Below are 15,843 nucleotides of genomic sequence, written 5' to 3' on the forward strand. Positions count from 1 at the left end.
GTGAAGCATTATTATTTCATTGCGTTCCTCAACAATGACTCGTAGACCACAAATTGGTATGTATTTGATTTTTTTAAAAATTATATAGAAACTATCATATTGCTATAAAAGAAGGGTTTTCATATTCTGTATAATATATTAAATTTATCTAACTTGAGGTCATGATTTATTTTCGATTTTTTTATTCAAGAATTTGAGAATTCCGGTATACTCGTAGGTATGTACATAATAATATGTGATTCTTGAGAATTACAAATACTTACTAGGTTTTCTGGTTCATCGACATTTTTGAAAATAAAGAAATCTTGACAATACTATTTTTGTATTAAATTTATAGGTCTTCTGGATGAAATAGTAAAATTTCCTCTACATCCAAAAAGTGATATCTTTTTAAGATAAATAAAATAAACATATTTCTACAACATAAATTTTATTGGTGAGTTTATCGGAATTTTTTTTTGAGATTTGAATTTTGCATAATTTATTTATTAGTATAGGATATATAAATCATAATAATATACTTATTAACATTGGTTAGTAACAGTCTTGTTCAAGTATTTTCAAGATACATGTGGTGAAAGTATTTTGTGTTGTCGAGAACTTTGTGAATAATTATTTAAAACATTTATTTTCAAAATTAAGAATTTTCATTATTTTTTCGATTGTTTTTTCGATCATCATCTTTAAATAGGTATAATAATATAACATAAATATCTTTTAGAGTCAGTAATATATAAATTATGATTTCTTACCGTTTTGTTCCCAAGGTTTTTAATTCGACAGTTGAGATACGCCGTCTTTCCAAGCAGTGCGGTGACATTTTTCGACGCTGCAAGGTCAAAGTAAGGTCCTCCGCGAGGTCCTCCACCTGAGTTGGCTATAGCTGTCCCTGTTCTATGGAGGGAATTATCTGCACCACCCAAAGGAGGTTTACCCTCAGGTAAGCCAGGTTCTTCATTTTTCCCATTTGTCCGTTGGGCTGACAGTACTGTAAATAAGACAAAGGAAGACAGAATTACACAATGATATTAACAATAAGGAAACCCAGAGTTTATATAACCATAAAATAGAATGTCATTGATACTACTATTTTTGAAGATTTATTTATGTTTGTATAGATTTCAAAATATTACAAAAACTTAAATAATAAACGGGCATGTTCCCATTTAGTATTTAAATCGGACATGTTCCCATTTTTTTATATAATTGAGAATAATATGAAGAATTTTTATTGAAATCAATAATATGGAAAACTTAATAAAAATAATTAATACTTATATAAATACTTACTATTAATAAATACTTAAATGACTAATCTGACTACTAGTCTATTATATTAGACGTTTATATCTATCTATCATGTATATTGTGAATATTTCGTCACACTAAAATTTACTGTGCATATTTTTAAATGCATTCAATAGATAGCTACTGTTTTTATATTAAAACAAAGTAATAAGCATTTCTCAATTTGATTCCTAGAGTTAATGTAGATATTTTGCTATACTTAACTAAATAAATATATTTTTCCTTAAATAGTGTTAACGATCAATTATTGATAGATAGACATTTTTGAAACAAAAATAATCCAGAAAATGTAATATTTACTCCACAGTTTAATAGTCGACTTAGATTGTCAACTTTACTGATACATAATAATACAATATTGGATACAGCTATTTTATACATACTAACAAATTTTAAAAGCAAAATTATTATGTATTGAAAATATGGGGCCATTGTAGATATTATATTGGTCACGACGTGTTGAGTGTCTTTTCTTCAAACTAATCAAACCCTGGCATTTTGGATGGCTGCTAAATATAATGTAGATAGAGGAACTATAAGCTTCTGGTATGATGCAAGAAGAATGGAAAGCAAAGGTGATTATTCGAGGCGCCATGTATTGTAAATATGCACTAGTGACTAGAGTCTAGACTCTATAGTATAATATTATATGAACTTAGGATTTGGTGCATAGAATATCATCGATATGGAAAACTAACTAACAAAGTACAATCCGTATGTATGGATAACCAGTCAATATAGCAACGCCGTTTTCCAAGATAAAAATTGTTTTATTATTTTGCAATCAGGTTTTCGTATTTTTTTTTCCAATTTCTTATAATAATGTTAAAGGTATGAAAACAATACTGTACAAATTGAATAAATATTAATTGTCATATGATATAAACTTATATTACAGACACTATCAGTGAAAACTTAAACAAAATAAAATACACACGCACAAAGGTCACTTACATGTATAGAATGACATTAATATGGACGAAGCATCTGGAAAAAAAAATGACACTCACTTTTTTGTCGGGTCTGCCGAATGGCATAATCTATTCTAACGCCATTACAATAAAGGTGATAGTGCTATAAATTTCCGATGCTTTTTGTTGGGTCTGCCGAATGGTTCGGTTCGAACGGGTTCGCTCAAATGAACATTGACACTAGAAACACTTCTAACGCCATTACAATAAAGGTGATATTGCTATAAATTCCCGGAACGTGATATCACATAATGGAAATTGCGTGACGTCTACCTATCCATGTGCGAATGTCGCGATGCGCGAATTTACTAGCTAGCCACTGTATTGAGTGCGTTGTCCATTAATGTCATTGCATGTACAGCAATCCTAGTCAGTTTACGGATACACACGATGTTGTAGTGTCGATCTTATGAATAATATAATAAGACATGTTTAATAATGACAGTCTTTCGTGTTTGCTTAGATAATCGGCACATACTCAAAATAATTAGTCTTTGTTCAAAATAAATACGGCTCATCCGAAGCTGAATTTATTCAATTTCCGTTTGGAATAAATAACAGCTATCACTCTAGTTTAAATATTTTACCATTAACGATGCTATCTGCTTTTTTCTTATACGTTAGTTCTTATTTCATATAAATCGGAAAATTGCTTGACTCAAATCAGCCGATTTATTGAAATAAGTAGCAACTACGGTGGATTTGGGAAAATTTATTGTAGAATTTAATTCATCATCCACTAAAACCAATTTGCAAATATTCAAGAAAAATGAATGAGAATATTCTTAAATATTACTCAATGAATACTTAATTTTTATTCCTGTCGAATAAAAACTTTTTTATACTTAATTAGTTCAAACTAATATTTTACTCACGGGAAGCCGTAATTTAAATTTTATTGAGGATAAAATTAATTCATAAGAACACCGGTGGTTTATGCACGCTGATGTTTCCAAATGGGAATGATTTGTAACAGCGCAATTAAATCTTTCATACTGTGTTCACTTAATATAAAAGAAAGCCATTTTCAAATTAGTACAACGGCAGATTGCTTTAACTTTATGGTTATTTCTTTGCTAGAGCCATTCGAATAATAAAATTATTTTCAAGGATGATAGCTACTTGTTTAATGTGACGCGAGTATTTGGAGGGATACCTTTTTCTATTTTAAATTCAAATTCGGAACCGTTTTCAAGACATGGAGTGCTTCTAAAACAAGGCGAACGCTAATTAAAATGCCCTTTATGGGACCTTTTTTGCTATTTTTAGGTTTAACTGTTTGAATTCGTTAAGGGACAAGCCGGACCCTCCGCGTAAACTAGTCGCGTATTACTGAAGTGTAGCCCTGGAACCCAATTTTTTAACGACGCTGCTCCAATGTAAACGAACACATTTTCTTAAAATCCCGCTAATTGAATAAGCTGCAATTTCACAATAAATAATTTATAATAAATTAAACTCTTTCTTATAAAAATCATTTTAAAATATAATAAAATATCTAAGTTAATGTGCTTAACTCATTTGCTGCTGACTAGATAATGATTTTTTTAATTATCACCTTTAAAATGCACGTTAATTACATCAATCGGCTGCCTGGTCATTACGCACCAGGGCCCCGATTTCCTAACTATCGACTCGTGTGGCACCAGACGACATGACGTCAGCCAATACACGCTCGAAGCATGCCGCCCGCGCGCAGTGCTCACCGTAGATAATTATTACGATGAAACACCTATATGTGTATGGTGACAATGAATAGCGCCGCTGTCTGAGTAGCGTGATTTTCTCGAGTGCTATTATCACTCAGGTAGTACGTCACAATGATGTCATATGACGTCATGTCGACCGGGAAGCTTGCATTCGCAAGTTCTAACATAGGGCCCCAGGTGCGTCTTCAGCGTCCAAATTATTAGGTAATAAACCATTGTTGGTACTGTAAAGTGTTTTTAATATAAATGATTATTTCTTTATCACGTCATTAAAAATATTTCGGTATCATGAGAATAGTTATGGAACATGCTGATGCTCATTTTTTGTCCAGCATTTCAACTCATTAATAACGTTTTATAATGAATAAATTAATAGTACCTATTATATTATAATACAAATGTATACAAACTCTTGAAAGAATAATGATCAGTAAATACCAATTTGCATGTGGATATTTTTTTTTTGATTTCAACAAAAAAATGCAGTTTTGATTTTTTTTTACTTTGCATTGTTATTGTAATGTTTAACTTACATGATAGTAGTAAACCATCTCGAACGGAGTGTGGTCAGTATATATATATTCAGTATATAATTTAGATAAGTTTTATCCATTACGTTTCCAAGCCATTTCGTATATACGTACCTACTTAAAGAATATTGCTATAAATAAATAAAAAATACTATTTTTAAATAATTATGTAATTTATTGAATAAAACAATATCAGAGTATTCTTGTAAAAGCTTAAGTGTGTGGAATGAGATATAAGTATTGTTGTAAGCTTCGCTATTTTATTTAGAATTTACGACTCATTTAGACCAAAGCCCTCTTTTATACAGCGTTTCTTATAAGGTAAAGCTTCGTAAAGTGCAACAAATATCAATTTATTCGCAAAACAGACACTTTCCATGTATAACGAAGTAGATTATGAAAGCTTTATGATTGGCTAACAAGATAATAATAATATAATTTAACAAACATAAACATTTTTCAACACGCAACGCGCAATATAGTTTAAAATGCATAAACCTACTCATGTTCGTTATAAAAAGATTGTATTTTTATTTTGAAAAGTATGCATATAAGCTTATATGATGCAATACATTAATATGTATGTGCATATTGGATATAATGAGGAGAGGAGAAAATACAAAAAAATAGGCAAGCAATGGTATGCGATGTCACAATAATGTCGTCTAGAAGATGAAAATGGCAATATGCCGAGCACGTTTATCAAAGGTGTTGTACGCAATGGACACAATATGATGAAAACACTACCTTGCCACAACACTAAATCAACCAATTTATATTTTTTTTCTGAAATTACGTTTTAGCAAAGAACGAATGATCGATATGGATACACGGAACCAAGAGCCCGATGATAATGTTGATAAAATTAATCAAACGTACAAAATATAACCATGATGAATCTGGAGTATTTAATAAAACAAATTTATAGTAATAATATTCATTTGTATATGTTTTAAATATTGAACCGGCGTTTATGTATATGTTAACATTCCATTTTAACGGTTTGGAACAAAAGTGTTTGTTAATTATACGATATTTATATTATTAATGTTGACAATGATTTGAGTTACCACATTTCCACCCGCCATGTATAATCAATCAGCCACAATGTGTGCATGGCCGCCTTACATGATGCTATAAACATGTCAGAATGAAAAAAAATAGTGCCGTACTTTTTTGTCCCAAAATGAAGCTGCACGGGACTGATGTAGCAACCTTGGTATTTTAAGAAAGAGTTTAGAAAATAAATGAAAAATCTTGACTCACTCAGCTGTCATATATATTTAGTGACATGAAGTATCGTCTGTAGCGGTGTAATGAAACTCTGCTGAATCAGAGGAGTCAGGAGTGATGAATCTAAGTAGGGTCGGAAATTATCCCGTCATAATTAAGACACAAACTTTTCAAATCAGCTCCGCTCAGTCAGATCCTTTCAGTAGGCTGTACCATAGGGCGAATTCAGCGTCTTGATGGCCGTGCCCGTATTTGCATTTGCACTCTAGAAAACCGTGAAGCTTGGCTGCGAGCTTACCGTTGCCGGTCAGAAACTTGTTTATATTGTGGTGAAAAAACAGATAATTTGTCATTGTTTGTTGGATACCGATCACCTGGACTGCCATGTATAAGTAGTGTTATTTAGTTACTACTAATTAAAACTTTTATTGTGCGGAAGAATATTCGCAAATAATAAAAAAAACATGTTTAATTATCCACGTTTAATGACGAAATCAAAAGAAACAAGTGTAAACGTGACTCATTTGTTTCAGAACAAATAAAAATAATAAAAAGTGACAGATGACTCATCTGTTTTTAAAACGAATGAAAATACAGTAAACTGCATTACCGCTCGAGCTTTCATTTCTTATTTTTCCCAACTGATGTCACTATAGTAGATCGATCATCGTATCATTCCGAGCTATAAAACCATCTTTGGAACAATTGTATAGCGCCTGTGCACATGCATGGAATTACTGTCGGTAATTGTACTTATTTTAAACTGTCATGACGATAACTATTTACACGTAAAAGTGCTGACTGTCTCTCCAATCTCATTCTTCAAGAGTAAGCGAGATGCGAGGTTGTCATTTTATACTACTATCTGACAGGTTGTATTAAAAATCGGAGCTCAAAATGAGTAGTTCGTTTTTTACCGGCAGGTTCGCCAATATCGTTCTACTGCGCAGGCGCAGATCTTACTTGCGCGGAAAAAATCATCACAATTTGGAAGCTTCCAATCTTGTTTGATTTATGCACGCAATCTTGCCAACTGCAGTATAATACATGTTTCCCCATACATTTTCTTTCTGTGCACAGTAAATCTATGCACGTATAAACGGGTTATAATATCCCAATTACACGTGCATGGATGTACTGTGCACAGTAAGAAAATGTATAAGGAAACATATATTATCCTGCAGTTGGCAAGATTGCGTGCATAAATCAAACAAGATTCCAAATTTCCAATGCGACAGTAAGATTATTTTCGATCTGCGCCTGCGCAGTAGAGCGATCGTAGCAAACCTACCGGCAAAAAAACGAACTACTTAATTTGAGGTCCGATTTTCAAAACGACCTGTCAGATTAAAATGACAACATCGCGTCTCGCTTACTATTGAAAAATGAGATTGGAGAGACAGTCAGCATTTTTACGTATAAACAGTTATTGTCATGACAGTTTAAAATAAGCACAATTGCCGACAGTAATTCCATGCATGTGTACAGGCGCTATATTTAAAACTAAAATGATACAATTTTTAACAACGAACCTGTAAGTTATCAGATACATTTACCGGAACTCATTCTCATGTTTCGTTTGCTGTCAAAACAACTGTCAATATAAATAACTCATTTTCTCGCAGACTGAACAAAAACTTTGCTTTAAAACCAATAATTCTGTACATGCTTAATGTATTTCATATAATTCGTACAGTGATAAACAAATATATCTAAATTGAAGTCATGTTAGGTAACGATATAACCCAGAGACTAATAACCTGAAAAGCACTCTAGTGCGCAAGACCATTAATAATTTATTTATAATGTTGCCGGAATCCTATCAATGTACATGATTTGATGTAACATTGATCGCGAATATACGTTATTTTGACAGACAATTAAATTACTAGGCCTGGTTTGACGAAGCTTGAACTTATCAACTACTATGTGTGTGAGTTCCATATTCGGCTATAACAAAACAGTAGCAATGAATATTATTTCGTACAGTACAGGGTAAACGAAATTTTTAGACCAACCGCTACCGCAGTGGTAATATTATTTACAATCTATTGAAAAGGTGGATTACTATTCTTCTGTCGTAATAAAAGAATAATATTATAGGCAATGTAAAAATTGTAAACATTAGCTTTCTAACCAAGCCATTACACGTGTATATTTTCATAATTTTCTCTATACATTTTGGGTCCGTTACTTAGAAAATTAATAATTGAAGTGTACAGTTAGATATAAATTCGACCATGCGAACTAATGCAAATGAATGTCTAAAAAATTATTCAATTAAATGTTAATTAACTCGTATGGTGGCAGGCAGTAGACTACGATATACAAACATCTACAGAACAGTCGAGAGATAGTAAAGTTATCACTATAAAGACACTGGTAAAGCCTTAATACGTGATCATGTTTTATTAGCTTCTGGATTGACTAGAAATCTCGTATAAAATGCTTAAAAGACGTGGGTTTCAACATATTATGATAAGTGGTTTAGATTTCTCCGCACTCACAAAAAAGATATAGATTGAATGATACTTTAAATAAAATCACACAAAGGAAGGCTTTTTATTATATAAAATATACATAGTATGAATGCACTGTGCTACAATTTAGTCATAATTTAAAAAAATCCACACTGTATACGCAATGCTATGTTTGCCATCTTGGATGATGATAAATTCTATTACGGTTTCAATTAAAATTGTTCAGTAAAGGTGTACTTTTAGTTGTAATTCTTGGTATTCTTTTGTTTTTATTAAAATTAATGTTTTCTTCTAAAATTTAGTTATACATTAGTGAGAAATATATATATTCTATTTAACACTACAACCGGCGGTGAACCCCAATAGCAGTAGTGTAGTGAAACAGCATTTTTTTTAAGTAAATAAGAGAAACAATCACAAACACCCAAGCTATGATAATTATGTGATTTTAATATTGTAACCTTGCTGAAAATTTAACCCAAAGTCCCCGAATGAAAGGTTAGCGCTTTACGTACTAGACTACAAGAGCCTTAACCTTCACTCTACAATTTGTGGATAATAATATGAATATTACACGACGCGGCGCCTCCAAAAATCCTGTAGCTATGAAATATTTTACCCGTAAATATGAGTTTATATATTTTTATTACACTTGTTTTCAATATTTAATGCTACCATCATCTTGGAAAACACCGAATAAATTAAAAGTTTAATTACACAGTAGTCACGTCCAATACCGTTCGAACGTTCTCTATTTGTTCGAATCGTTCCGTTCGAACGAAACCGTTGCATATAATATGTATATGACATTTTTTAATATTTCTCAACTTCTATTTGGCATTTTTTTTGATATTTTTAGCCGTTTATAAGATATGGCTCAAAAAATAGAAACAGTCCGCCATTTCCCAAGATAAATACATCAATATATCCATATTATGTAGAAAGCCTTTATCGTGACACATTATTAATTATATCTATAAAAATAAATATGTTGCAATAACAATATTATTTTCATAACCATCCTGTATGCCTTTACTTTGTATCGGTATCTGCTGATCCAGTTTGCAGGGGAGAGTAAACCCTTAAGCTGTTAATGACAATATTAATACAACCAGTTAATGAAAACTAATTTCCCTGAAACAGGTTGCAACATCGTATAACAAACTTGATCATTTGGTTGTAATTGGTATTCTGAAATAACTCTACAATATAATATCACCAACTGGATTATTTCTACCGCTCAGTCAGTATTGAAATGGTAAATCATTATTATTAATGATACACTTAAGTACTCACACTTAACGTAATAAGCAAACAGACAAAAAAATCTTTTAAATAATATATTAAGTATACAAAAATAAACAAATCAATGAAAACAGCTACCCACTAGTTACTACATACAAAATATTACAATGGTATTATTTATATTTAACCAATGCTCAGCATTGATACGAAGTGTAGATATAAGCGCACGTGAGCTAAAGCTTTTCACTGAAAGCGGGCGAAAACTTTTTGAAAAATAGAATAATTTTTGGATACTCTCCTCTCTGTTTTTAGTTTTTCACAGGAAAAAGACAGTGTCTATTTAGAGATTATGTCAATACAATACAATAATTTTATATACCTAATATTAGAGAAAATGTAGTTTAAAACTTTAGTTCTAATAATTTTATTAAAACAAAAAACTGTCTTTTTATCTATCAGGGTTGTACTATAAATCACGTCTCGACCCAGATTTTAGAGCGATATTGTAAACCGAGCAACATGTATAGCCTATTTTAATTCAATAGATTAGCAATACCTATCAAATCACATAGTGTAGTTTGATAAATAATCCATTTGACTGTTTTGTGGACAAAACATAGTAGCGAAAGCTTCTATGTATATTGTCCAATGTGAATATTGCTTTAATACCTTGCAGTATTTTTAAATCTTTATTTTATATTAAAGGACCATATTTTATAAAACTTCTTTCACAAATTGGGTACACACTTCACGATTTAGGAATAATGGGAGGTAACTTTTTGAAAAAATGATTCAGGTGCTCAAATGTACTCGATGCCAGTTTAGTTCTGAAAAAAAAATTCTTCGGTATTATTAAATTTGCTTTCTGAAATAAATGCTGTTGTCAATTTAACTATCAACTGTCAATAATGATCATTTTTGAGTAAGCTTAATATTAATTTTTCAGTTTGTGATTAGTTTAATCTCCTAGACAGTTATTTTCAAATCTATTTTGTGACAATTTTTCGTAAGCTCTGATCGTGTTCACAACATAAATTATTTATGGGTCAAAATATATATAAAATTATTGATGCATTGATGTCAAAGTAAATAAAATCAAATAAGTATTATCTACTTAACATTTTTGGATAAATTTCTCATAATATTTTCAACGGTATAATATTATGTATTTTTGTCCTATCAACATACATTGAAAAGAAAAACGGCTACATCTATATCCAGGTACAAATCTTAAAAGACAAAACCTCAGGTGGGAAAAAGCGTCAATAAAAGATAACACGTTAAAGAAACGGCCTCTTAATGGTTTTAAGGAAGCCGTTAGGCCCAAAAGCCTTAACTCTGGTTTTATATATATTTTATAAAATATATAAGCAAACATATCAACAAAATCCGCTAAACCAGAGGCGTTCTTAGAAGAAACAATAATAAAAAAATATAAAAAGAAAAATAACTAATAGACTGTTTATACTATTGATTATATTAGACATTTATTTTAAAGCACAATCTAATAATATTAGCCTAAACCATTAATTGATTGGAAAGTATTTTTGCAAAATTTAATTAATATTAATTTATTTGATAATATATTCCAACATAAATTATTACCCAACTAATAGGAATAAAAACAATATACAAGTCATAAATGATAATATTTTTATACAATTTTTTTTTTTTTATAATATAAGGTATATTTAGGTAAAATGTTTATTTTACAATTGACTTAATATAATATATTATTACATACAAAAAAAACTGCTGATGTAGAAATTAACATAGGTAATAATAATTTTATAGAAGGTTTTTAATTAACAATACCCTTTTATTATCACATCGATTTATAAAAAAAACGATATAGACTCACACAATTACTAATACTAATTGTTGTATTGTTATTAAGACATATTATAGACAAGATAATATAATATATATTATTATTACCTACTTATTTTCCTAAGGTAAAAACAAGACAACCTTCTCCCTTATTGGTATTTATTAGTTTGAATGCATATATATTATAATATATTTCAAAGGGTATTTGGATAATATAAATATTACTAGATCAATTAGGGTACATACTGTAACCTTTCCTTCTACGGTTGTATTAAGCTGCAATGGCGAGATTGCTACTGGGCCAGACTAAAGCGTCAATTACATTGAGCTACTTTACGAGCTGTTTGTTGGCGAATTTAAAAGCGGGCGATTCAGCTATTGCGATTGTGATGATGACACACAAAACTTTCCATTCGCTGAGAAGCCGAGAGAGCCACAAGCCAGTGACTATTTTGACAGAACGTAGTTCGTTTTTTTACCGGGAGGTTGCTACTGCGCTCTACTGCACAGACGCAGTAGGCCCACATGCCGGCGTGTAGCGTGTAAAGTTGACCGGCTTTCAACTTTTCTTGGTAGATTGTTTACAATCTGCTTGTTAGATTGTTCAATGATGACACTGGGCGACTTTACAGGCAGATTGTAAATTTGCCAACAAACAGCTCGTAAAGTAGCTCAATGTAATTGAAGCGTCGGAAGTTTATTTGCTCACCTTGGTATGGAATGAATTTATATGATAAATTTCACTAGTAAAAAATGGCCTGCTCATGAGAAATCAATATCAGAGAATTAAAGATAAATAAATGTGAATGGCATCCATTATTCAGAAACTAAGAATTTATAAAATTAAATAGCTACATAATGACATAACAAGTAAATTTTAAAGAATAATAAGATCGCTTAAGTAAAATCACAAAATGCTCCGTCTAGGTAAAGAAATAATAAATTATTAAAGATTTTTAATAAAATATTTTTTTGCCAGATGGAGGAGTCTTCTGTGATCAAAATCATTGAAGCAAATTCCATTCATTTTATTGTATCTTTTATAATTAAAATATTAGTATTAAAATTTTTGGTATTGTTCGGTTATCAGGAATACAGCGGAAAACACATTTTGAAAATACCCGATATACTGGATTATTTGTTAGTTTGGGTTAGTTTAGGTTAGGTTGGGTTGAGTTAGGTTAGGTTAGGTTAGGTTAGGTGACCTCAAAGCATGGTGCCAAAGAAAACACGGCGAGTTGAGCTACCACCTGACACAAATGCTCACGGGACACGGATGCTTCGGAACTTACCTACACAGAATAGGTAAGGAAGCTACCCGTGAGTGCCACCAGTGCGGCTGATGTATCGAGGATGATGCGAATCACACGCTTTTTGACTGCCCAGCATGGCAAGAGTTGAGAGCCATCTTGAAATGCAAGACAGGTGAACAGGAGCTCTCGCCGACGAACATGGTCTCCTCTATGCTGGGGAGTAGCGATGCATGGTCAGCATGGTCCAAATTTGCATCGTGCGTGCTGAGCGAAAAAGAAGAGAACGAAAGATCCCGGCGAGGATTAAACGTGGCCTGAAATAGGACAAAGACATAGCTGCCACCCTGAAGTAATGCTTACCAGCGGATTCCGGGGTGGCAGCTGAGAAGAGGAGGGGGGTTTTAGTGGGTAAAAATCCCACACTATCACCAGCCAGTCACCGCTGACTGTTGGTGGTGTCTTATGAAAATTTCCCCTCGCCGGAAAAAAAAGGTTAGGTTTGGTTTGGTTAGTTTAACCTAACAAATAATCCAGTTTATCGGCTATTTTCAAAATGTGTTTTCCGCTGTATTCCTGATAACCGAACAGTACCAATTTTTTTTTAAATGTTGTCTTCAAGTAACTGTCACAGTTTACAATAGTATGTAGGTATTATTAATTTATTATTAATACTTTGAATGATTATTTTACTGGACGCACATGCTTGTGAGTAAGCCTTTTTTCGTTCCTTAAGGTAAACAATAAAAAGTGCCTGAAGCAATGTGGCTGGATTCAAATTTTTATGGAGATGTTGAAACCTCTTGAAAGCATCTAACGTAATAATGTTGTTTTACGACGCCGTCTATGGCCAGGAAAAGATTTTTTAGTGAGAAGTTTCGACGCCCACCTAGTTATTTGCTACTTAGAAGAAAAATTCTCTGGAGACTTTAACAATTTCCAAGATCTGTATTGCTATAAAACAAACTAAAGTACGTGATTGTGTTTGTGTTTCGTATTGTATTGTAAGAAACTGTCAATAATAAAATCGAATTCTATGTTCAAATTCAAGTTGACAACTCTCCGTACCTACACATGATTGTACTACGAAAACTGTTATTATTATTATGCAATAATGGTAAAAGACCGAGATTTTCTACGTACCTAGTATACAAACTAAAACTACAGAATATCTCTGCCATATTAAGGGAAGAAAAAAGGGTACAAGTCGGTTATGTGGAATACACCGGCAAACACGTTTTTAAAATAACCGATATACTGGATTATTTGTTAGGTTTACTTAACCTAAACTAACCCAAACTAACAAATAATCCAGTATATAGGGTATTTTCAAAATGTGTTTGCCACTGTTTTCCACATAACCGACTAGAACCGAAAAAAGTACAGCATTCTCCAGCACGTTATCTATTTAATAAAATATCAGAGATAAACGTGGCTGATGGTCGTATAGCATGGCTTAAAAATCTCCGTAAGGCCTCATCCAGATGGTGTGATTTGCTTCGTGCGCATTTCAGGTACATGCAACCTCATTGAGCCATCCACATGCACTCGCGACAAATCATCAGCTGTCGTGCGACAAGCGCAAGCATTCTCCAAACTCTCGACAATGCGTTTCAAAGCAATTTCAAAATAAATTACGTCATCTAGGTTGAAAAATGTTGAAAATATATCTCGCCAGTTATCGCAACATATAAAATCTCAAATGAACCGTGTATCACGATTGAATTGTTTGTCTTTTTTCTCGCACTAGCACTTTTTTTTTATGCCCATTAATACATTGGACACTAAAGACGCGCCCAGGGCGTAACGATTAAGGTGGTCATTCGATATGATTAGCATGCTATTTAAATGTGGTAATTAAAAAGTAATTGTCTAGTCAGCAGTCAATGTGTTGAATTACGTCACCTAGCTTGTTTATTGCCAAATGAAACGGGTTATATGGGCGCAGCACATTTTTGAAACTCGATGAGAAATATGCCATCTGCCTAAGAGTATCCGAAAAAATGTATTTATAAACCATCCATTCACTCAATAAACAACAGAAATTCAAAAGACACTTCCTTCAGTGATAAACGTAGCTCTCCGTTCAAAAAATCTTGAATCATTTCGCTGTTTTATTTTAATATTGAATATCATACACAAGATTTCAAAATGGCAATATATGTTTATTGGAAATACAAAATTGTACCTTCTATAATAGCTTAATTATAACTTAAAAATTTGCATACATCTTACGACATCCCATTTTTCTAATATGTGTGTTTCTAAGGGTTTCAAAATTATGTACATTATTTTGAATATTAACCGAAGATTTTCATTTAATTTTTTATTTAGACAGGTTGAATGGAAATAAAATGTAAGCCATTAATCAATATAATATTATGTTAACTATATTTTTACGTTCGAAAATAATGAATTAGTAAGTATTAGCTGATATTATTTAACTACAATATACCCTGTGTTAGTAAGTAATATTCTTACTTCAAATATTTTGTAATTTACCTTATGAGAGAACGTAAATCTAAAGTTTTCAACTTACATTCAACGCTTTGCTTTTTTAGTGTCTATAAACAAAAACTTTGGACATTACACATTAATTTCACAAATTTATGCAACTCTAAAGACTTTTTGATAAAAAAAAATTTGAAAATAATTATGTGAGGGTAAACTCGTAGGGTGAAATAAAATATAAATATTGTTAAAATAAATAATCCATAGGTATTTTGATTAAAAATGAGAAACATAATAGTGGTATCCAATATATAAAATGTATCACTTGGTACCTATTCACACATGATTTAAACTATATTTTTTTATTCCAACACGTGTTTCGCTCAAATAATCAATAATATATTAAGAGAGCGAAACCCGTATTGTGTGAGGTCGGTCCTCATCTGGGGGTCCTTAGTTCGATTGTTGGTGAGGTCACAATATACTTGATTTTCTTAAAGCCTGAATGTTTATAATTGTTTATCTTCTATTAATAAATGTATTACTGTTTCACTACACTATTGTCATTAAACCCCAAGGCCTGTTTATATATATATATAATAATATATATATTTACATAGTTTTTTATTCTAAAAAAAATATATTGTTTTGTAGATTTAGAGGTTAGATTAGCCAATTGCTTTATCATTATAAACAAGGTTATCCAACTCGAGGTACCAATTTCAAAGTCCTGTCATTATTTGGTTTCCTGTCAATTTTTATGCGTATTTTTTCATATATCGTCAGTTGAAAGTCTACTATTTAACACAATGGATCATTTATCTACCATACAATTA

At 31.6% G+C, this 15,843-nt stretch overlaps 1 protein-coding gene across 1 annotated transcript in view; it reads right to left on the reverse strand.

The window, feature by feature from the left end:
* The window catches only part of LOC147064003 (neurotrimin-like), a 203,296-nt gene that overhangs the window by 112,108 nt on the left and 75,345 nt on the right, over positions 1 to 15,843 (reverse strand). Inside the window, exon 2 of the mRNA XM_085958842.1 lies at positions 753 to 988. Within this exon, the coding sequence (XP_085814968.1) occupies positions 753 to 988 (236 nt within the window). The remainder of the gene's footprint in view (positions 1 to 752; positions 989 to 15,843) is intronic.

The sequence above is a fragment of the Rhyacophila brunnea genome, unplaced genomic scaffold (assembly GCF_057557595.1).
Source record: "Rhyacophila brunnea isolate RB1 unplaced genomic scaffold, BYU_Rbru_1.0 scaffold_8, whole genome shotgun sequence".
Lineage (NCBI taxonomy): Eukaryota > Metazoa > Arthropoda > Insecta > Trichoptera > Rhyacophilidae > Rhyacophila > Rhyacophila brunnea.